Source organism: Scleropages formosus, chromosome 19 (assembly GCF_900964775.1).
Source record: "Scleropages formosus chromosome 19, fSclFor1.1, whole genome shotgun sequence".
In the NCBI taxonomy this organism is placed as follows: Eukaryota; Metazoa; Chordata; class Actinopteri; order Osteoglossiformes; family Osteoglossidae; genus Scleropages; species Scleropages formosus.
In genome coordinates, this window is record NC_041824.1 from 10268428 (window position 1) to 10292723 (window position 24296).

The 24296-nt window shown below is 49.5% G+C and overlaps 2 protein-coding genes across 2 annotated transcripts in view; one reads left to right on the plus strand and one right to left on the minus strand.

The window, feature by feature from the left end:
* The first annotated feature begins 1003 nt into the window (after window positions 1–1003).
* cox4i1l (cytochrome c oxidase subunit 4I1, like) lies at window positions 1004–10919 on the plus strand. The gene is made up of 5 exons (XM_018747459.1): window positions 1004–1125; window positions 2858–2951; window positions 6412–6579; window positions 8275–8406; window positions 10592–10919. Exons 2-5 carry the CDS (start codon window positions 2858–2860, stop codon window positions 10723–10725), a joined length of 528 nt encoding a protein of 175 aa, XP_018602975.1. The 5' UTR covers window positions 1004–1125; the 3' UTR covers window positions 10726–10919.
* A 4522-nt stretch (window positions 10920–15441) lies between these two features.
* bcl2a (BCL2 apoptosis regulator a) overlaps window positions 15442–24296 on the minus strand; it is a 49700-nt gene continuing 40845 nt past the window's right edge. Inside the window, exon 2 of the mRNA XM_029246280.1 lies at window positions 15442–17885. Within this exon, the coding sequence (XP_029102113.1) occupies window positions 17748–17885 (138 nt within the window). The 3' untranslated portion in view covers window positions 15442–17747. The remainder of the gene's footprint in view (window positions 17886–24296) is intronic.

Sequence of the window (24296 nt, forward strand, 5' to 3'; positions counted from 1 at the left end):
TTTGCACAAAAAAAAAATCACTGTTGCACCTACAAGCCCATAGTGTATTATATTTACATTTATTTTTTGAATCCTCTGAAATATTTGAGCTGAAAACGTTTTATAGTCCCTTTGGTGTTTTTTTTTTTAAAGAAAGTTTTTAACCGTGTATAGCAAATATCCGCGTTTCTGGGGTTGTGTCCCAATTCCTACTGGTGTGAACTACGAGATTTTTTAATTTTTTTTATTTTTATTTTTTTAAATCTTCTGTGTCGCATCATGGAGACCACAAGTGTCCAGAAGCACTTCTTCACGGCCCTTTTTATACGTTAGCCCCCTATTCGTGGCACACTTACACACACAAAATGGAGCTACGTGTTTCCCGCTGAACCGAAAGTTCACGAGTCGCCAGTTGACTTGCAGTTGAGCGGAATGAAGTTATGTACATTCATAATTAATCGATTTTACATTGTTTATAGTTATGATGCGTGATTCGATTTATGTAGCCGATGAAGTGGAATGTAAATTAAAAAAGTGTGAAAATCAAAATGTTTAGGGAATTCATAAATCGCGAAGGCAGAAGGCAAACACGCGGAAGTTCACATCCTGCGTTTGCTAAACGTGTGTGCGGTGTCTTTTTGTGTGTGTGCGCGCGCGCACACAGAGGCATTAATCCGTTACTCCTCCGCTCCGCGGAGTCATTCACAACTCTTACAGTATTTGACTTATTCAGCGGATGCTTACCGTAGTAATCCGCGGTAAGTACCTTGTTTTAGGAATTACAGCGTTCACGAGCCGCGGACTTCGAACATACAACCTCCTACAAGAACTCGGCTTCCCGGAGCCCTGTGACCGCGCATACAACGAGATTTTTATTATGGACGGGCTCCCGCAGCCCGCTCTCTGATTGGCCCGTTCCTCTGATAAGGACACACACACACACACACACACCCCCACACACACACACCCCCCACCCCGACACACACACACACACACACACACACACACACACACACACACACACACACACACACACACACACACACACACACCTGACTTCAGTAGTGAATGTGATCCATACCCGGCGGCGACTATCGCACGTACGCACCACTTCTCTCCTCAAGGACATAGTCTCTGAAGCTGAAGGTAATTTGCGTTATTTTTTCGAAATGATATCATTTATTTTGAAAAATGGTATCAGGCGGAGGGAGCAGTGGCCTCCGCTCCGTTCAATTATTAACATTAAAACGCTTTCTTCACGAAGTGGAACACACACACAGACACCATCAGAGAAATAAAACTAATACATATATTTACATAATGCATATGCATATTTAATGTATTTCTGCTTGTTTTTTAAATTTTATTTACGATCATGGAAAGTATTTATTGAAGCGAATACGTAAAGAAATCGACGTTTCGGATTTTCTGTCACGCCTCTTTTCGGCAGTTAAGGGTCAGTTTTGTCTTTAGGTTAAATAAATGTTGCTGCGTCATTCGTTTTACTGATAAAAATGAAAAAAAAAATGAATGTTTACGTGAATTTTGTTTGCGCGTAAAAAATGTCTTTGGCACCTGTAGAGGGGTATAGAAATTCCTGAGGCGACGCTGAACTTTATAATAATAAAATCAGTGTAATAATAATAACGAAGGCGTTGCATTAAATGATTATTGTTTAATATATATATTTTAAGATGCTTGCTGTAGGACTCTGGACGTTTTTCTCCGCGTTTCTCTGTGTTTGTTTCTTTGCACTACGTCTGCACGTCCTACATGTTCGTATGTGACTTTGTCACGCGCCTCCCGCCACCGCCACCGCACGTTTAATTTTAGCTGGGCGCGCGCGCTGTGCCCCCCAGCGCTACGTGACGCCTCGCGGGCGCGCTCGGTCTCGTGCCACGCACCTGTCGCGCGCTGCGGGCGCCTTTCGGCTGCGCGTGACCCGATACAGGGGTCCTGCGCGGACTCGTGCCCTTCGACCGGCGAAAGCAAAAGCAACTCCGGAAACACAGAAGCGGACGGCGTGGCCGTCAGCGCGACCGTGTAAAACAGTGTCAAGAAAAGAGGCAGTGCCTTTGAGCAGTGAAAAAGTGAATATAAAGTGGAGCATTAATCTGATCCAGAGGTAAACAAGCCCTTATCCATGGCTGCAGTTCTGCATATCCAGGATATATCCGTGTCTGTCATTTATCTGAGCCCTTGGTCCAAAGTAACTCATGAAGTTACACTGTGAACTTTTTACAGTCATTCACCCAATTTGTATAGCTGAGTGTTCTCACTGGATCCAGTGCACTGTAGCAGGAATGGGATTTGAAACTGGGACCTTCACATTATCAGACAGCTGGACTACTATGATACCTACTGCCCCCTTGCAAGTTCTTGGTTGCATTGTGTTTGTTTTTTTTAGCTGACACTTTTCTCCAAGTGAATATTATAGTTATTTATCCAGCTGGATAATTTTACTAGAGCAATTTAGGGTAAGTACCTTCCTCAAGGGTACAACAGCTAGAGGTGAGATTCAAACCTATAACCTTGGGGTCTAAAGGCAGCAGCTGTGACCACTGCACTGCCAGCTGCTTTCCTTCCCTTTGCTTATAATGCATCCTGTCCAAGTGCAGATTAGTGTTTCAGCATTGCCCTCGAGAGAGTCAAAAGTGTCCCAGCTTAGACCTAACATCTCTAGGGTCACTTGAACTGACCTGGCCTTTAATAAGAGAGAGAGTCAGTTCCCAAAATTATGATTAGTCCTAATTTGTGTGAATTTCCCTGTGGGGATTAATAAAGTATTATCTAATTATAATCTGACAAGTGAGAACCCTCCCCAACCAGGGTTCAGCTCACAGATATGTCTCGTGTTGTGACCTCCTCCCGTACCCAGATGCTGGCATCGCAGGCGGCGGTGCGTGGACTGCAGCGGAGCCTCTGGAGGGCGCTGTCCACTGCCCGCTGTGTGCAAGCCGCCCATGGGAAAGGTGATCGTCGCCGTGGTTACAGTGAACGCACTGGGTTCACATCCTACACAGCGGCACTTTTGAATCTGACAGTCTTTACCATTCAGATGGCTGTCACACCCTTTCGGAACCTGCTTCCTGCTTACGGTTTACTGTTTACCTTACTGAGATTTTTACTGTGCAGTCACTGGACAGAGTGTCCTACTTATACAATGCTAATAATAAGGAGAGAAAAAGTGGCACTTAGAGCAGAGCTACTGTCTGTACAGTTTGGCCACAAGGTCTCCATGCATTCATGCAGTGGAGGGCTGAAAAACAGCTGTCAGATTCTGCTTTAATGACATCCCACTGTCATCATGGAAGATCACGATGATAAGAACATGGGGGAAGATTAGAATTTGTGTGGAGAATGGAGGGGAGCGTACAGTTTCTAATGAAGTTTAATTAGCTCGCATAGGGACTGTGGCCACCCTATGTGATGTTGCCTACCTAGGAGATAATGGAAAACAAATTTGTTCACGTGGACTGAGGTGACAACAAATGAACAACGTGCAGACCTATACCACATGCCATGTTTTTGCTGGTGTACCTTACATTCTGTCCAGTCACCTTCTAAAGACACTTGAGATGCTTTAAACAGGAAATTTAAAAGGTTGTATAAATCATACTCCCTAAGTGCACTACACACATTAGAACAAGACGTGGAGCACAAGGAAGGCTTTATGAGGGCTGTAGGAACGGGGCCCTATGTACACAGCTGTAGGCCTCACTGCTCTCACCCGGGGACCCTACAGCACAGGATTATTAATAGCATGTAAGGTCAGGGGTGTCCGGTGTGCAGCCCGCAAGCAATTACAGTCACCCCTCGCATGATGTCCTAGATACGTTCTGAGAAATAGGACGTTGTACGATTTGGTCGTTGTTGGAACACCGCTTTTGTTGTTGTATAGGAACAGTAAGTTTAGTCAATACCTGTACAACTTTATATTACTGTACAGTACTGTAATTAAGCATAGTAATAGAGGTTAAAAAGGATAAAAAGACAGCATCTACACATTCTAATAACAGTATAATGTAGTAAAATTCTATACATTACAGCAATACATTTACATTGCACACACACACATTTTCGGAACCGCTTGTCCCATACGGGGTTGCGGGGAACCGGAGCCTACCCGGTAACACAGGGCGTAAGGCCGGAGGGGGAGGGGACACACCCAGGATGGGACGCCAGTCCGCCGCAAGGCACCCCAAGCGGGACTCGAACCCCAGACCCACCGGAGAACAGGACTGTGGTCCAACCCATTGCGCCCCCCACATTTACATTACATTTATTCATTTAGTAGAAGCTTTTCTCCAAAGCAATATAGATCTCAGCAAAAATACAATTTGTGCATTACTTTAAGAGAAAGAGACATGGCTGCAGACATGTGACTCTTAAGTAAACCTAGTTTGTTACCTTCCGCTTGATGCACCGATGTTCATCGCTTGAGTAGGTGCATAAAATGCAGGATAGATGAATCCTGATAATCTCCTACCAATTTTTTTTTTTTTTTCTTCATAATAAGATACACAAACAGTCGCGTACAATGCCGGACTAGTGGCTGTGTAAAGGCTTATCTGGGGATGCTCATGAAGTTACGATGCGTGAACATTTACACCATGCATGAGCTGGAGAGATCTTGGGTGAAATGGATCTGGAAAAGGTGAGTTTTCAGACCCTTTTTGAATGTAGACTAGAGTTATACAGTTAATGCAGTACACTACAATAATACAAACAAAAATACCTTTGTTTTAAGCTTTTTATTTTTATTTCAGTCAATCAGATTTTTAATTTGTTTCACTTGAAATTTTTAAACATAAAACATTTACATTACATTTATTCATTTAGCAGACACTTTTGTCCAAAGCAACATACATCTCAGCAAAAGTACAATTTATGCATTACATTGAGAGAAGGAGACATAACTGCAGCCATGAAAGTCTTAAGCAAACCTAATTTCTTCCCTACCACTTGCTGCACTGAGGTTCTTTGTTCGAGTAGGTGCACAAGACACAGGATAGACAAATCCCGATACCTTCCCACCAGTGTTTTTTTTTTTAAATATTATAAGATACACAAATGAGCAAGTACAATGCCAGAGTAATGGCTGAATAAAGGTTGTATCTGGGGATGCTTATGGAGTTACAATGCGTGAACGGTTACACCATAAATGAGCTGGAGAGATCTTGGTGGAAGTGGATCTGGAAAAGATGGGTTTTCAGACCCTTCTTGAAAACAGACAGCGTTTCCGCAGTTCTGAGTGACAGGGGAAGGTCATTCCACCACAACGGACCCAGAACCGAGAACCTCCGAGCTTTGCCTTTCGTGTGCGGGACCACCAAGCGAGCAGAAGTAGATGAGCGAAGGGACCTGGCTGGGGTGTACTGGTTGATCAAGTCCTGTAAATGGCCGGGAGCAGTTCTATTGATGCATCTGTACACGGCAACCAGGGTTTTGAATTTGATTCGGGCAGCTATAGGAAGCCAGTGCAGAGAAATAAGTAGAGGAGATACATGGGAGTGCTTTGACAAATCAAACACAACTCATGCAGCAGCATTCTGTAGAAGCTGCAGAGGTTTGATGGCATTAGCACAGGAGAGAGTTGCAGTAGTCCAGACGGGAAGTCACCATGGCCTGGACAAGTAGTTGGGCGGAGTCAGTAGTGAGGTAGGGATGGATCCTACGAATATTATGCAGGATGTATCTGCAGGACCGGGTTGTGGCTTCGATATGTTGAGAGAATGACAGACTCGCATCAATCGTTACTCCCAGACTCTTAGCGAAGGAGCTAGGCGAAATGAGTGAGTTGTCCAGTTTGATTGACAGTGTCGAAAAACATTGTCACTTCCATGCCCACACCGCAATAGACAGCACTGGAAGACGATCAAGCACCTGATGACAATTAGAACACTCGGCTTTAAAAGTCCCTCCTTGGCTCCTTCACACTCGTTGAATCTCACTGAGACAACTGTCCTTAGCGCTCATGTCCCGATTGCCTTCGTTCCCAGTCCCTATTCTTCGTTTCCTGACTTCTGACCATTCGCCTCATCTCCTGACTACATCCACGGATTTTCGCTCCCGCTCTGACTGCATTCGACCGACTTTTCGCCTGTTTCCGACAACAACAACTCGCCTGACCCTCTCGGTTTCTGACAAACATACTATACCTATCATAAGTGGAAAAAAAAATTTTAAAATTCTATCACAAGATAATCCAAGTATAGACACAATTATGTTTTTTCAATTTACGTGTTTGGTATGTAGCTATGATTTTTGCATGTATAGCCTCCCCCCCCTTGCTGGCCAGTTAACAATAATGGCTGTGCCCTCAACCAAAAAGGCTTGGACTCCCCCGAGAATGGAGGTGCTGGAGGTGCTGATGAGCGTGATTCTGATCGCTGCTTGTACTCTCCCTCCATTGCCTCTGTGTTGCTCCAGATGTTAGTGCAGATGTCCTGGACTGTTCCCAGCCGCAGTACTGCAACCGCCCGGACACACCCCTGCCGGACATACCCTTTGTGAGGAACCTTACTGCAGATCAGATGAAGCTGAAGGAAAAGGAGAAAGGACCCTGGACCAAGCTCACCATGGAGGAGAAGCTGGCATGTAAGGGCACCTGCACTGGTGCCATGTGTTCTGCACATAATCACATTGACAAGTTGGGGTGGGGTGGGGTGGGGAGTCCTTAGTCATGGAAAAATCCTGTTACTCCATTGTATGTGATTCCACCATCTGTAGGACTCACTTGGTATTACACCAGATAATTAAAAGGTCCACATTTTAAAATGCATTGTAATAAGTAAATATTTAACACAGCCCCACAGATATATAAATGTAACCTATATAGAATAAGAAATACTGCAGTAGAAGCCGGTCTGATTTATGTGATTTAAAATGCTTGTCCAATGTGACATAATGTCAATATTTTTACAGCACATTAGTGTTTTTTGAGAGGTTAGAGTAGAAATTACATGAGTCTTAGGTGAACAGCAATTAGTAACTAGTTATCGCTACAGTAACCAATATACAATAAACGTATTGGGTAATAACAAAGGCAACTAAGAAGTTTTCGACTGTTACAAGATTTTACTGAAAACTATCTGTTAAGGTTTACAAAATTATTTCTGTAGTCAGTTTGAAATGTGTAACCCATCATACAACATAGTACTTAGAGAAGGTATTAACCTTCCATGTGCCTTCGTCTTGCCTTTTGTTCCAGGAACATGATATGGCTTTTATTGGCAGTCACACCCTCGTAGAGCTCCCATCTGTGTACACATCGTCCATTGTTCATTGACCTTATTAGACTAAAGTTAGCTTGTGACTTCCTGGCTCTGGAAGAAATCTCTTTTTTTCCATCAACAATCTGGTTGCAGTTGATGAAAATTGCAGGTTTCAATTCAGGCTTATAGTGCAGGACTTACTGTCATGGCTTGCAGTATTTCTTTGATACCGCAGGTGCTAATTCACTGACATTTAAATTTATGCTTGCAAATGTATTATGGAAAAAATGTTCATAACATTTTTGTTTATTTGCAGTAGTTCAGTACAAGTAATATTACTAATATCTGTATTAAGAATGAGGAAATATGAAGTCATTGGCATAGTAACTACTGCCATGCTGTTTCGTTCTTTCTCTTGCAACTCGACTTGAACTCCTAGATTGTGGAGTCACAGCACCTTACCCTACCCCACCTCATGATCTGCCTGCTTGAAAATTAACTTCCGAAAAGCAGAACAAACACCTGCAAATGTATCCCCTTCAATTCAGTCTTGCTTCAGTTTGCATCCATGCATTAATGATTAAATGTCTGTTATTACTGTAGCACTAGGATTCCTTCCTGAGTGAAGATGCGTCTGGTAGCAGAGCCACCAGGTGGCGGTACAGTACAAGCAGATGTCCATGTGACGATGGTAAAATCCGGGATGCACTCTGGAGTCATTATTGCATTCGTTCCGTCTTTGAGCACTGAATTTATCTTTAATACTGCCATCAAGTCATAACTTGGGTTTCATAAGAATTTAGATTTTCTTTGTCATCCTGTGAGTGTCTTACGGGAATACAGAGTAACCGGAGGAGAGCAGCCAACCCGTCGAAGCCTGCTTGAAACGCCGTAGACAGGATTTGATTTTGGAATCCTGAACTGCGGTTTGACCCAGATTCAGCAGGCACAAGATGTGAATGCAAAGATGCAGCCCGTTGCTGCCGTGACATGGGGCGAGGGGGGGCCTGGGGGTTCGGGGAGGCTGCAGCGTGCTGTGCGAACCAACGGTGACCGACCCTCTCCTTGTGCTCCACAGTGTACCGGCTCTCCCATGAGCTCACCTACGCCGAGATGAGGAAGGGCACCAATGAGTGGAAGACCGTGGTTGGTGTAATCCTCTATTTCATGGGGTTCACCGGCCTGGTGGTGTGGTGGCAGCGTGTATACGGTGGGTGCGCCCGCCTCCGCCATCTACCTTGTGTCGTTGTTCGGGTGACTTGACAAGTAGCACTGCACACCCTGCCCGCCCTCGCTTTATCAGGTAGAGGCGACTGCAGGCGCGCGAACGTTTTCACCGAGGCCAGGCCGCAGCCCGACGGCCCGCCCTCCTCGGCTCCCCCGGGGCCCGGCCCGGCTCTTTCAGCTGCGCAGTCTCGCTTCTGCTCCCTTTCATGTGTGCAGATGTGCCTGACGACGGCGTCGCACTCCGTTTCCAGGCAGAGGCAGGAGGTGCCCTCTTTTCTTTAAACGTGCCGCACGCGCTCAGCAATGCACGGCGCCTTCGCCGGAACAATCGCGCCTTTCACGTTTGCGGCAAAGGTGAAAGAATTAGACGCTAAAGCTTTATCATTGTCATTTGTGGGGTCCCCTGGTAGCCCCCATCCCCCCTCCCGACCCTCGTCTCCACTTTGCCTGGTGCGCAGAGCTTCTTTTCTTTCCACCGCAATGCAGTCACACTTGACTGTGCAGGAGAGGGGGCTGCATGAAGCGGTGGGGGGTGGGGAGATGACGGTACCTGTGCTACCGAGCACACCCGTCAGTTGCCGGTCTCCTCGCCTCTTTTAGACGCCTCTTTCGGTCACGGCCAGCCACTGCTGGCTGCGTGTGCGCGCCTTGTTATGCTAACCGTAGACACAACAGCGGGATTGGGTGTGGGTCCAAGACGGAAGGCGCTGTGCCATGATATGAACGGCTGGGAGTTTCCCGCACCGACAAGATCCTGTCTGGACTGGAAGGGACGGTGGGAGGCGAGGTGTTGCTGCAGGCGAGTTTTGCTCCGGGCTGCTTCATCAGGGTCACGGAAGATGCCGTCCTGTTAAGAATTCACCACCCTGCCGCGGGGGATTAAGTGTGATTTAAAACTCGAAAGGACACACATCTCCCATCCGGCTTCATTTCTGGAATGTCTCACTCTACAATGGGAGTAATTTTGTTTCATTGCCAGAGCCCTTTGACGTTTTTTTTTTTTTTCTTTTCATTGAGGCACAGAATATCAGTAATTTGGGAGCAAGTTATCGTGACTTAATAGTTGGACGTCGTCTCCAGAGAATGTACTCTTTCTGAAAGATCTTTCTCACACGCTTCACCTGTGAATTTCACACATCACATTCCTACCCCTAGCAAGGCACAACAAAGGTGCCGGTAGACTGGTGATACTAGAGACGCACTGACTTACTGCACCTGCATGAAAAAAAGCAAAGACTGCGCAGAGCAGTACGCGGTTCGCAGTACGTATTACCATACAAATGTGATCCGCACCCGTTAGACAATGGAGGAGGCGTGTGAAAAAATTTTCCGTTGCAGAATCAGCAATGCAAAGCGCATGAGGCCTCATAGGAGCAGGTACGTCCCAGAATAGTGCTCCTGGCTTCCCCAGGCGACTCGCCTTTCACTGTCACCTTCCTCTGTCAAAGACAGTGAGGGCCCTTCAATCATTTGGTCATTTCCATATTTTCCCCACCCAGTCCTGACTCTGTGGCCAGGAGCCAGGAGCAAAAGCGAGTTCTTTAACTGCTTTGTCCTTTTTTTTTTTTCACCCACCAGAGCTGTCTGAGCAATTAGTTTCTCCCTTTGCCTTTGTGTAAACTCCTGGCAGTGATGGTAACTACACCTAGTTTTGATCTGAGAGATGCAGTTAACTGCTGGCGAGGATGCTGTTAACTATGTCATGTCCCTGTCCTCTTTTCAGTCAAATTCAGTGAGATTGCAGCACACCGCTGTTCTCTAGTGCAGCCAGAGATTATTCGTTGAACGACGACACTTTTAATATGCTTCTTTCGACTTCGTTTGGCCTTTGCAACATGAGCCACATCAACAACGTATCGTGGCATGAAGGACGAGAGGCACAAGTGGAGTCCTCACAGAGACTTCTGATATGGAATATGTTACCACAGGGGCAAACATCTTTCTCAGAGTAAACCTTTGTTGTCCCATCTGTTGAAATGTTTATAAAGACGTATCCAAAATTGTTTGTTCTCTTTCAGTTCAACGCTGTAGTTTGGTGTTGGGGTTTCGGGGATTGAATCGCCACACTCACTGTTACAGAGGATGTAGCCACCGCTTGGGGCAGAAAACATACCGTTGCAGCATTTAAGATGTTTGGCTGTTTTCAAACTTGACCTTGTGTCTTCCAGTCTACGGAGATGTGCCCCAAACTTTCTCCGAGGACTGGGTGGAGAAGCAGACCAAACGGATGCTTGACATGAGGACCAACCCCATCCAAGGCATCTCCACACACTGGGACTACGACAAGAAGCAGTGGAAGTAGGCGAGAGATGGAGGGAAGGTGTGGGGTTGTGATCACTGTCATGGGGGCCCAGCATGACCCCCGAAAAAAGCCTGTCACTCATGAATGTGCTGCAGCCTTAACATGTACTCTTACTGAAACAGAATAAAGGCCCAAAAAGCCAGCATAACACGTACGATGCAGGTATGTTATAGGGTAAATGAAATCTCAGGTATGAAATACGGCTGTTGTGCTTTGCTGACTTGCGCTCGGATTTTACATTTTTGGGTCATGGTCCAGTTCACGCCTCATTTTTGCTTTCAGAATATAATTTCTTTTAAATCATCTTTACATTGGCTTTTCAAAAATATAGACCATGCAGCATTTAAACATTTTGCATGCCCTGTTGACCCACTTTCAGTATGTATTTTATTTTAAACAGGGCACTTCTTGTATGCTCCGTTCTGGTTAGTGTCGTTGGCCCACTTTCATTACATATTACACATTTCACTTTCTGTACCCTGGAAGAATACCGTTTGCATTACATTCAGGTCACCCTTTTAAGACTATTCAAACTGTACAATATTCATGTGTGGTAAAAGTACACCCCACCACCCCTCAATGTCATGTAGCTTCTCCCAGTCATAAGGAGCTTTTCCTATTGCCAGACATCATGTGGGTTCTATTGGTCCAAAAAAGAAAATCTGGTGATCAGTGCTGGCCACAGTGGATATTGTAATGAATTTGACTGCATTTTAATTTTGAATTATGCGTATTATTGGGCACAAGGCCTTCAGGCTGTCAAATACCACATTTCCATGACATTCTTCTCCAAAGTGATGTACAGTGTTTAGCCTCCTACAGTTATTTCTCTACTTATGTTTATACTAATTATCAGTGGCACAATTTAGGGTATGTACCTTGCTCAATGGTATTACAGCAGGTGCCACCTCAGAGTCCAAAGACAGCAGCTCCAATCAGCATGAACCTTCAACATCCCAAGTGCCAAAAAACAGCAGACTCCATTAGCAGTGGACAGAAGAGGTAAGTTACAACGTTTCTCTCCCGGTGTTCACCTTAAAGTACTGTTCACAACTGATGAACTGCTCTGCCCCTGAGGGTGGCGCTACACTTTGCAGTCGGGATCATCTGCTGCGACAGCCAGCCTTCGAATAAAGACCGCGACTTGAAGCCGGTGGCTTCACGGTGCCCATCCTGTATGTCTGGGATGTGTTCAAGTGCCCTTCTCGCAGTCCACTGGCGCGTGATCATTTGGACCGGCTGAGCGTAATGAGATCTAGTTATGTCATCAGGTGGTTGGACTGGACAAAGGGGAGCGTTAACGTGGCCTGGCTGTCTCCCAACCTGCTTTTAAGAGGTGCCTCCAGCAGATAGATACTGTATCATCCCCTCGTTGCCGAGTAACAAGCTGCCAAAGCTGAGATGAAGGGCGCGTTCTGCCCCGTTGCCAGCCGTTCTGAGTCAACAAAAGCCCCAAGGATGAGGATAAACTGGCAGAGCTTCTCAGGGCTCCACGTATCACTGTTTGTGCCGCATCCCTCCAGCCTTCACCTGAGAAGAGGTGGTGCAGCAGGCAGCAGCAGCAGCTCGGAGGAGAGCTGCGTTTCGTTTCCCAATGGTTTCGTCATGGATTCCCTCATGTTTACAAAAGCACAAACGTGCCTGCCAGCCATCCCGAACACCATGACCGGAAAAAACATCCTTTATTTTCCCACTGTCATCAAATGCTGATGTGCCAAGTGCGAGTGCAGCGTTCAGCACCAATTACCAAGCAACCTACATTCCAGCCCCAACAGTGCTGCTGCCCTAGAAAATAAAAATAATAAAAAAAAAAACTTCACTCTTGAAAGCCGTTCTCAATTTTAAATTCTCCTTCTTCCTAGCATCTCGTATCTCACACGCGCACACATGGCAAGTCAAGTTTCGGAGCAGCCTGGGCTCAAATTAGATTAATCCGCACACCCCCACGAGGGAATATTTCGGCTCGGTTTTACCGCATCATGCTTTCTGAAAATTTGGGCACGAAGTCAGGCACTTCAGAAAGGCGTAATTTGGCAGCGGAGTTTGTCTTTGGGGAGCACGTATTGGGAACTTACCCCCGGGCCGCGACTACGGTCGTGGCCCTGAACGGCTCTGCAAGTCCGGGAACAACTGACACAACAAGCATCTGTTGAAGAAAGGTGCCTTGAAGGTGCTCTTGTTGGCTGGCAGGTGCCGCAATGATGACGGTCCTGCTCATCGCTCATGCAGAAGACCCCCCCGTAGCTCTTAGTACCCCTACCTTTGTTAATCGCACTTAGAGAACGCAGTTAGCGGCCCGCTCTGTTGTACCTAAAGAGTACGGGTACAGAAGGCAACAGTATGACTTATTTTCCTGAACTCAATCTTACACAAGATTCACAAGTTAAAAGGGCAGTTAATTTTAATTCAAAAACATTTCTAGTAGCTTATGACATTGGTACATAACAGAAAACAAAGGCCAACATACTTCAACTCATAAGTGCTATAATCAGGAGACAAATTACAACAAAACAAAACTGCAGCCAGAAGTTTTAGAGTAGCTTGCGGGTTTACGCCATCAAATATCTTGAATTTCTGAGTTATATCATTTACATAGAGAATAAATCTGAGAAGCTTATACAACAAAACAAGACAATCAGAATAGACAGTTAAAAATTAATATATGCTCAATGTTAGAAAATCAGAAAGAATTGCCATTCATCAAAGTTTACCCCCAAATAAAAATTCACACGTAAAATGTTAATGTGCTCCTCCGGGAATACATCAGAATGAAAGGTTAGGAGTCCATTATCCCTCAATTTGCCTATTAAATAGACGACAGACACATCCACATGTTCAGCCGGTGTGAGAGCTTGACGGGAATGCTGAGCGCTACGGTAACGCCTTTGCTGACGGGATGGCGGCTCTGGACGACCGGTGGAGTAACTCGACAGCATTTTCAGTCTGGAACAACTGACCTTTACTTTTCGGTACAACAAACATAGTAGCGCTTAAGTCAATGCTGAATAACAGTTTTAAATAATAACAAACCTAAAAGTTGAAGAAATTAAACCATGACGTTAAAAGAAAACCAGAAAACATTCATCCGTATATTATGCAAATAAAATACACATTGATGCAGTCGAAAAACACAGATTGCAGAGCTACAGAAACGTTTAAAACAAGAAGCGACCACGGCGTACAGGGGACAAAAATAATTAGTGACGCAGAACACGAACATAGAACTTTTCAACATCCCTGACTGATAAATGGTCCATCTTTGTCGTCCCTCAATTAAAAGCATTCGTTCGGCTGTGACGCGAAGGTCAACCGGTAAAAGATGCTGCTGCTATTTGTGACTCGGTCACAACTAGTAAGTAAGCGGAACTGTGCAATGGAACGATCGTGTGGAACATGCAATAGTCTGATAGATTCTCGAGTTACGCAAAAACAGTTCATCTGACGTGATGATCGGAGGCGAGGGCAAACACAATGGCCCCTGACCACAGCTCAAACAACAAACAGGTGCTGTACTCAGAGATACCACGGTCAGCCGGCATCTCGTTGCAGACCACGGTTCTGCTCAGCTGCGACCGGTCAGCATGCTTTACATTCTCCTCTATACATATTTACACCTTCCTCGTGCGCACGCTGGCTTCCCTCCCCAGCTGCGCTTTCAGAAGGGGTCCCTGTAATGGAATGTCACTGAACCGTAAAAGAAGCATAGAAATTACTTTTGAGAAATACAGAACTTAAAAAAAAATCTTGCGATCATTCCTGCACTTGGGGGAAAAAAAAAAATCAGCAGTTCATCACAGGATCCATGCATTTCTGTCTCTTTACATCATCACCCGCCCTTATAATCTCGCTCTCGGTACGTAGCTCTCGCGTCTTGAGCCGCACGGTGGAACGTCCGCAGCTGAAGACGTCCACCTTCATCTTTCCCTCCTTTCTTCCCCTTTTTGTCGTCCTCGGCCAACGTTTTGACTTTCGGCTCCCCTCTAGCAAGCAGTTCCATCATCGTCCAGGTCAGAATGGCAGTTCAAGAAGGTAATCCACACAAGTATCGTCCATTGCGTTTGTTAGATGCCGAGTGGTTTCGCTCACATAATGGCACCATTCGTTGGAAGTCTCATCCATGACGCTCTTAAAGGTGTCCTCCACGAAGCTCCTCCAGTGTCGCTGCGGCCTCTTAAACACTTTAAACTCTTTTTCTAGCCCAGGTACCACGCTTCATACTCCAAAGCCACCGTCTAGGTTATTTCTCACGTTTTACGTTAAAGCTATTTCGTTTACAGAAAGAAAAACAAGTACATTGGCAGTGTACTCCAAGTAGGCCATCACCCGCAAGTGGCAGTATTTGCTGTTTTCTCTTATTTCTGGTAAGCAGCTTTACATAGTATAAAACCCGCCTCTAGAAAACATCAAAATTACATCACAAAGAGCCCTCCTTACTCTTACTCGTTTCATTAGCAGCTGCGAATTACACGAAATGCGATTCAAAAGGCTTAAAGACATTAATGTGTACAGTACCTCGGCGCCAAAGAGAATTGGTGCAAGTGCTCACATTCAGTAATTGATAGCAATGAATGTATAAATGCATATTTTGGTACCATATAATAAATTAACCATAAAATTAGGGAGCCAAGTTGATAGTTTTTTAATATAAATGTTATACTTTTTTTTTTTTTTTTTTTTTTTTTTTACTTTTAATGTATTTTCTATGTTGCTAGCAGATGTAAACTTGAAAAAAAAAAAAAAAAAAAAACTGGCACAGAGTAAAACATCAGCTAGGAGAAATACTATTTTTAAAAAACTGCACTGGACCTCCCTGTATAGAAGAGTGACATTAACACCAAGGTTGCTCTGTCTGGTTAGAGAACAAATTGTGAAAATCGTGTCCTCCTGCTTCTGGGGGGGGATCCTGGTGAAGAGAGGGATCTTCTGGCTGGTAAAGGCTCATTGCTGGACGCCTCTGCTTCTACATTTAGTCTATTATTTGCAAATGTAACTTTTGACTTCATGCAATATTTTACCCATTTATACATCTCGCCGTTTCTTGAACCAACTCCACTCTGGTGCCCCTCCAGGGTAAAAGGACGGTGCTCGTACTGGGATTTGAGCCCGGTACCATCTGGTGACACCGGTTCAGCCGTGCAGCCCCGCTGCCGTTGGCCCCTGGGGAAACACTGCAGCAATTCGAACCCACGAGTTACCCGCCTCTGGACCTGCTCTCTTCCCCACAACCGATACAAGCTATACAGACATAACAAGCATGACCGTTGTTTTTAAACTGTACACAAATCACAACTCACAAGTGTGTTTAAATAATAAAAGTTTTTACAAAAGTCATAAATAAGCCATTTGCCAGGGGTAACAAAAGGGCGGTTATAATGGGTCATCGTACGTGAAATACGGCATCCTGCCTTCAGGTCCAGGTCTTCCTGTACACAGTAACAGCTGAGGATGGTCATTCGGTCTTTGTCCCGGGGGGTTGGGGGGTGGCGGCGGCGACGGCGGCGGCGGCCTGGGGGCAGGGCGAGGGGGTCGACACCCCCGTTCCATAGGAACAAACCCCCGTACGTTACTCGGGGCCGGATGATGGATGACGCCGTCCCCGGGCCGGAAACCGGACAGACGGTCCCTCCTCGCACCGGGGCCGGGGTTTCCTGGCTCCGCGGGCCGGGCGGCATTTGCGGCGTCGCGCCATCCGGCCGGCTCGAGCGAGACCCCCCACGAGCTCGTCTGCGCGGCCCCACTTTCGGGATTGAGGAGGAGTAACACTGCTGCACATATATATTTAATTCAACAGTAGGCTGTGCCGCACCAGATAACTTCTGCTAGTAGCCTTGGGAGATTTCGGGAAGCGCACAAAACCATAAGCTGATGACAGGCAATAAGCAGCTGCTGCCTAAAACACAGAGGGCGGGGGTGGGTTCAGTTCTCCCTCACTTGTTAGGCAAAGGGATGAGCAGAGCAGCTCACGGGCTGAAGCGAGGTGCATGATGGGAGCGATGGGAGACGCGCGCCGCTCACCGCCCGCAGAGGCGGCGATACTCGGCCAGGAATAAAGCTCTTGCAAAGCTGCCGTTTCGGCGGAGGGGACCTTGCCGGGCAGGACTGGGTACCGGGCGCACGCGGGTTCGAATCCCAGCGGCGAGGCCCTGGATGTACCGAGGGTTTACTGTAAAGCAACAAGGGAGGAAAGCGGGGGCAGAAGGAATTGGGAGACCAGCTCTGCTCTCCTCTCTGACTTTATTTAAGGGCCGGCTGTGCGGTTCACGCTCTCGCACGCCATAGTCGGTAGCTGGAAAAAATAATGCATTTTATTGTGGCATTAATTTGCTAAACCGGGTCCAAGAGCACATCGAGTCGGTCACGGACTCTCCAACTTCAAAGGCAATTATACTGCTGGGGAAAACGATTTTACTTGAAAATAAGTCGGGGGAGGGGGGCGGAAATTTCCCCTTTCGCTATCAAAAGCATAAATGTAAAATCAACGGTCGAGTTATGGGCCCACCCCTCTATTTCGATAACGCGGACAGCCGCGGAGAAGAAGAGCTTTGCAGTCGCTTTGCCTCTGCGTGGGTTTGAAGGGAGGGACGGCACCACGATCGAGGGCTCCGGGGGCTGGGATCCGGGGCGGTCGTGGCAGCGTAGCGAGGCCTAACGTGACCGGTTCTGAAACACCCCCACCCCCCGGAGGCACCGGCAGCTGTATGTACATTAGCACCGCACAGTTCTCTGTCACTAACACACACACACACGTCACGGACTCATGCTGGCATTAAAAAAATAAAAACAAGTGTAGCTGTACTTTCCACGAAACTCTGTGACTTTGCACGGTAACTATATTTGTGGTTAATTTCCCCCCTTTGTGAAGCTCCTCTAAGTTTCCATATCCTAAGCTGTGTGTGTGTGTGTGTTTGACAGGTCTGTAGAGTGTGATGCATTCTGGGACCCCGGGAGCAGGAAAGGCTGTGGAGAAGCGAGGACTCCGAAGGGGGATGCGGCGCCGGGCCGGACCGGGGTCGGACCCCCTCTCACTTGTGGGTGAGGTACGCCCCGATGGTGACGCCGGCCGCTCCCAAAGCGGCCAGACCGAAAACGGTCTTTATGTACGGCCAGGAACAGCGGAACACGGAGCCCCTCTGCTGCCCGTAGAGCTCCACGAAGGCATCCTGCAACGGAAAGAGAACATCCGGGTAAGTTGACGAGCCCTGAAGACAGCGTGACCTCCGGGGGGCCACGGGGACTTCCGCCGATTTACTACATTTCGCCGTAAGCGGGCGGTGGTACGAAGACGGCGGTGATATTTCCGCACTTACAGGTGACACCCAACTCATGTAAATGGGGAGGAAGGAGGTTTAACGCGACTTCTAAGCACACGACATCCTCACCGGCCATCCCATTAACCTCATTACATTATTTTTGAGTTTGCTTGATCGTAACTTGGAACGCCGAGGGCTCCGTCTGCCGTACGGGGACATCGGCTCGTCGCGCCGCGCCGTATTTCTCGTCGACTCGGTGAGCGCGTCTCTCGGCCGCTGCCTTCTTTCGCCCGCTCAACGTTTCTTTTGGGATTCCATTCGAGTTACTTTTCTGTTTTACAGTGACGAGCGAAAACCTGATTGGAGGTGCGCAAAAGTAAAAGCAAAAGAGATCCGGAAACGAAAGTGAAAATAATAAAAACGCAATCCTGTACCGTGTTTATATTATTGCGCTACGCTGGTATTATTTTAATGCAAATCGTGCAAAATCAGCGAGAAAATATAACAAATACCTGTCATATAACAGCATCCATTCACATGTTGTTTATACGCCCCTATAGTTTATGCAACGTAAGCGTGTGTGTGACTTGCGATAAGGTCGTTGGAACATAACCCCATCGTTTGTCAAGGGCCACCTGTAACCGTGGTAATCTGGCCATTTGAATAGGAGCGAATAGTTAATGGGATTAACCGCTGCCCGAAGGGGGTCGAACCCAAGGCCACAGCATCAAAGCCTTGCCAAAAGCGGAGGGTGGGAATCCGGCAGGTGAGGAGAAACCGGAGCGAGGACCATCCACGGCAGTGGAAAATCACAGGCCGACAACGCGAGCGTTAATTCCATCGGTCGGCAGGCGGCTGGAGGCGATCCGGCTCTTTGAGCCAATCGCACGTTGGGTTGCCATGGAGATGGACGCCGAGGAAAGGTCGGGCGACGATCGTTTTCGTGCCCGTCCGGGACGGACCTGCCGGCCGCGCGCTACGTGATCGGAGACCAGGCGGCGCGGCGGTGCTTGCCGGGAGATCGCTGTGCGCGAAACCGGCCGAACCGCTGCACGCGGCGGCGAGGAAAGAGCCGGCGGCGCCGTAACGACGCTGCTAATGATGGCCCCCGGCAGCGCGGGATTAGTTTACGGCCCACCCCGAGGCGCTCGAGAGCTGGGCGCCGCTATCTACAAACACCCCCCCCCCCCGCCTCTCGGTGGCAAACCGGTCCCGCCGGCCTTAAGCGGCGCCAGACACCATGCCGTCGAGTCCCGCCCAGCGGAGCCGCGGTCCGTTTCGGAACCGACCCCCCCCTCCCAGGCGGGGAGGCGTTAGAAAACCTTCACACGCTCTCTTCGCGCTCTTCTTCGGCGCCCTCTCGCCCAGCTCCGACGTGGAGCGGCAGCCTGCCACGTAGGGAGCATCCTAATAAGGCCCTTATTATGCAGACAGGTGCGGCGGAACAGCGTGGAGCCTCGCGTCGCCCGTCTGCGCGGTGGCCGTGTCTCACGGCTCCTTCGCGCCCCCCTCGCCTCAACAATAGGCCGATGAGCATCGCTGTCGGAGTAGCGCGTGGAGATGAGCGTCACACAGCGCAGCATCCCTCTGTGTGTCTGTGTTGTCGTGCGCACGCACACACACACACACACACACACACGCAAGCTTGTATGTGTTTCAACGTTACGCCGTAAGCTTCCGAACGTCCAGATTCTTCTTCATGCTTAGACGCTTTGAGACCCACCCCTCTCATGATCTCCCATCTGCCCCATACGCTGTCGCTACATTATCGATTAAAAACAACAATCTCGGAAGGCTTCGCTCCAGCACAAGGAAGGAGCCGAGAGTCGCGAGCCGAAGAGGGACGAGACCGAAACCTCATGCCTCCCGTACCCCGGGAGAAAGCTGCGGGATCGATGGACGGAGCCGATGCTTCGGAGACACGGGAACGGGGTCCGATGGAGAGTCCGAGCGCGTTCCTCCATCGGCTGGTTCAAAAAAAAAAAAAAGAAAAAAAACCCCAGACTCTCTTACAGCGTGTTCCTTCTCAAAGCGTTCCTTCTCACACCTTCCCAAAAACACCTCCTTACTCTTTGCATTTCCGTGACATGTTACCGCGGCGGGCGGCAGGTGGCGTAGCGGTTAGAGCCGGCATGTTGGGGCCAGAGGTCTCGGGTTCAAATCCCACCTCCGGCTGCAGTACCCTTGATGGAGATAGAGTAAAAACGACACAGCGGTACAAATGGGTAAATCGGTGTAGGCAACTTCACGCCATTACTCGCTTTGGAGAAGAGCGCGAGCTAAACGAATAAACGTTTCCGTGAGCGCGCTGCTGAATTCCCCCCGATCGCTTCCAGAGCGGACCGCCGTCACAGGTAACCCCGCGGTGCGCCCGCCTCCGAACGCTCTGCGGGAACCGGCTGCCCACGGATCGCGAGCGTCGACAAGAGCGCCGTGACCTCAGCCGGATCCCTGTTTTCCGTCCTCTGACGTCACGGGTAATTCCGTTAGCGACGCGCTGCCAGCCAAAACAGCGGGTAACCTTTACCGAGAGGATCGCGGAGGATAAAGGCTGTCGAATGTGACACGTCCATGCTGGCGTCATGTTTTCTTTTCCAAGGTATCGGTGGCGCGCGGTGATGTCATGGTTAATTCCGCAGGTGGACCCCTGCGATAGCGCGGGTACCAGGAGACCGAGGAGCGGTGGGGGGAGAGAAGGGCTACAGCGCGGTGTGTATTTTAGTATGACACATGGGCTCGGTGCCCGGGGGGGGGGCACCTGTTTACACCACCAACAGCGCCCGTTGATTCGCTATCTGGCCGAGCCGCCGTCGGGCACACACGCGCCACCTGTCCATAAGACACGAGGGTGGGGTGCGATGGGGTGGAGAGGGGGGTTAATGGGTGCTCTCACCAGGGATAGAGGTGTCTTCAGCGTAGCGGGTGGGTGGGGGGGGTGGGGGGAGAGGCGGGCGTTGACAAGCAGGCATCTGATCCCTGTTTGCCGTCGCCCTCCGCAAACATCCTCATCGGAGCAGCTTCCGCGCCGTGTTTGATCAGCCTGCTCCCGTTTATCCGGGCCTGCGCTAATGGGGCCGTCCGGCAGCCGGGTGGCCGTCAGGGAGCTCCGCTCTCGAACCCACCCCGCGCCTCGTGAGCCGCGTGTTCCGTTACGTTGACGCTCGGCCTCTCTTTCTCTCTCACACGCGCACGTACACGCGGACGCTTCCCTTCCTGGAAGCCGTTTGCACGCCTCCGACGGGGAAAGAGGTTTCCAGGCTGAGCCCGTGGCCGCCGCCACCGTGGGGTCGCCCCTCCCCCGTGGAGGAAGTGACCGGTAACTGCTGACCGCGGAGCGAGAGCGGGCGCTACCGGCACAGGCCCTCGGCACGGCACGGAAAAGCCACGCGCAAGCAGGGAGCGACCGCCGACCGTGGTCCTCGGTGTGAGCCGGGGGGGGGGAGTGCGCCCGGGGGCCGCGTTCCTGGTTACAAACGCAAGCAAAACCGCAGAGCGCAGGAAACTTCTTAAAAAAGCCCGATGGGGGACAGGCAGCTGAACCGAAGATGTCAACTGCGCTCGCCGCCGAGCTCATCTAGCCTTCCCCTCCGAGATCCCGATGCGGAAACGCTCAGCCTAACCCTCGCCTCGAGCGCGCATCTTCCGCACGACAGCTGGGGGCCTAAAAATAACGGCAGCGCGCAGCGTTTCCTTTACTGGTACTCCCGTGCGCGCGGCTTCCCGGGTCTGGCGCGGTGCCCCGGCCGGCTTGTGAATGGATGCGGTCGTCCACGCCCTCCGCTACGCTCCTTTTTAGGATCCGACAGCTGTCCGGAAGCGGACTTCCCGGGCAACGGGGCACGCAGCCAGGGGACGGCCCGGAGGCAGAGATCGGGGTGGGGTGAGCGCATATGAGGAAGCATCGCATTTCATCTATTATTTTTCATTATTAATTCATTTGGCGGGCGAGTGCGCGCGGCTGGTGGGGGGGGAGGGGGGAGGCGGAAGTTAACGAGATCTAGTTTAATTATCTCGTTGCTTTGTTTCCCCGAAATGCACGCATGACTCATTCCCTTCGATGAAATATTTAAAAACGCAGCTCTTCAATCCGCTTCCCTCATCTGCGTGTCGCGCATCTCGAGAAATTTCTTTCGTCGATCGGGCGACCGTCTCCCGCGCGGCGATAAAATCCCATTTCTCTGCCGTCCGCGCGGAGCCTCCTCCCAGCCCGTTTACCGGCCGGCCGTTCCGTTACGTTATTAACCGTCTCCTCTCTCGTTACCGAAGAAGCTTCGCGTGAGATGCGATTTAAGGCACGCGTGTCAGAAAAGCAGTTCCATGCTGAACTACAGGAAGCAACAACTTCCTTCAAGACAAGGAGCGTCTCCAGCGGGTCTGCGGGGGGTGTCCAGGGGAAGGGGCAGCCGGACGGGAAGTTGGTTTTATTTTCTCCGGCAGCTGCTCGGCGAGTAGGATATCCTCCGTTCGCGTGGTGAATGAAAGGGGCGAAGAGGCTGCGGGGGAGGGAGGGGAGGGGCCGATACGGAACGAGCCATCTCCCAGCATGCACTTCTCTCTACGCGTACGGACCGCGGGCAGCGACCTCGGCGCGACGCTCGCCGTGCCCCGGCGTGCTGAAAAAGGACAAGTCCGATACGGTGGAAGTGGGCAGGGCTGCTCTGCCAACACCTTCTTTTGAATCGCCCTTACAGGAAGTGGTCCGTTGCAACTCGTACCCTTTCGCTGGGGCTACTGTCAGATCTTTCCAGTAAAATACCGACCTTTGGCGGACGGACCTCCCGCGGCGATAAGCACGCCTCTTCCTTACAGACCGCCGTGTGGGCGACGGCGAAGCGACGCTTCCACCGTACGCTCGCACATCTGGTGTCGTTCGGGCGTTCTCGGGGCCGAGTCTTCCGCATCCATCGGGTTGCAGTTTGAAAAACCCACGAGCGGCACTCTTAAAGCAACAGGGACACGCCCGAGCCTCCGAACGACGTCCGCCAAGAGAGGAAACCCCCCCCGTGATGGTTTTAGTGCAAGGGCTCATGGGAACGGTTTAAAAAAAACCACAAAAAATCTTTCTTACCGCAAGGAAGGAAGCAGGGAAAGAAATGGGATGAAAACCAAAGCAAAACAAGATATTTCACGGGATGCAAAGCATGACAGGAGGAGACACGAAAGAGCGCGTCGATACCGAAAGCCCATTTGATGGACTGGGGATACGGCGGATGTAAAAAACAGCGGCGGCGGAGCAGCAGAACCGGTGGCGTTAAGTAACGTGTCGCTCGATGGTCATTGACGGTCCACCTCCCGAAGAAGCTATACGGGCGGTTCTCGACTTACGGCGCACGTGACTTAACGCCACCCGGACTCCAAACGGCCATCCCGTTAGTCTCGTTACACTCTTACTAGGTCCAGACGTCTGGTCGTAACGTCTAACACCGACCAACACCGACCGCTCCATCTGCTGTACGACAACGTCGGCTGATCGCGCGGCCTCCGGGCACCGAATTTCTTATCGTTTGGGTCTTACTCGGTGTCTGTCAAAAATAGAACATATATTGTTTTCTATTCCCTTCGAGTTACTTTTTATTTACAGAGTCTAGCAGGCGAGAAAGTGTCACGGTGCTGAAAAGAAAAAGCAGAAGAAAACAGGGTGGTAAATGAAAGTGAAAATAACACACACACACACACACTGTCTGAAACCGCTTGTCCCGAGCGGGGTTGCGGTGAGCCAGAGCCAAACCCGGCAAGACAGGGCGTGAGGCCGGAGGGGGAGGGGACGCACCCGGGACGGGACGCCGGTCCGTCGCAAGGCACCCCGAGCGGCACTCGAACCCCAGACCCATCAGAGAGCAAGCATAGGCCAAACCCGCTGCGCCACCACACCCCCCTGTGAAAAGAATAGTGGAGCATGAAATATAATACTGTCCAGTACTTATACTAATTATTGCATATAAGTACTATTTCCCCATGAATAATATGTAAAATGAGTGGGAAGAAAAAAAAAAAAAAAAACAAAGCCCTATTTTACAGCAGTATTCGTGCATGACAACAGTCTATATGTCCCTGGTTTACGGCGACGTACGACAGGGTTCCGATCCAGCGACCCTCTGAAGAAGCACCCGTGCAAGACAGGTCCACCGGCTCACCATCACGCCGCCTTCGCCTAGTTAATCCCATGAGACGAGTGCGAGGAGCAGCCCGCGGAGGCGTAAAGTGGGACGACCCGCTGCGGCCTGGAGACTCCAGTGGAACATCTCGCATGAGCTCAGCTGCTCCCAACAGATAAAAGTGGGTCGAGGAGAAAGGAGGTTTTCGGCACAATGCGATGCGGAT

What these genes read in the sequence shown, in the direction of transcription:
- cox4i1l (XM_018747459.1), top strand. Translation starts at nt 2,858, where the DNA reads ATGCTGGCATCGCAGGCGGCGGTGCGTGGACTGCAGCGGAGCCTCTGG. An exon ending in GCAAGCCGCCCATGGGAAAG is followed by an intron (nt 2,952 to 6,411) that starts GTGATCGTCGCC and finishes GTGTTGCTCCAG; the next exon opens with ATGTTAGTGCAGATGTCCTG. An exon ending in GTGGTGGCAGCGTGTATACG is followed by an intron (nt 8,407 to 10,591) that starts GTGGGTGCGCCC and finishes TGTGTCTTCCAG; the next exon opens with TCTACGGAGATGTGCCCCAA.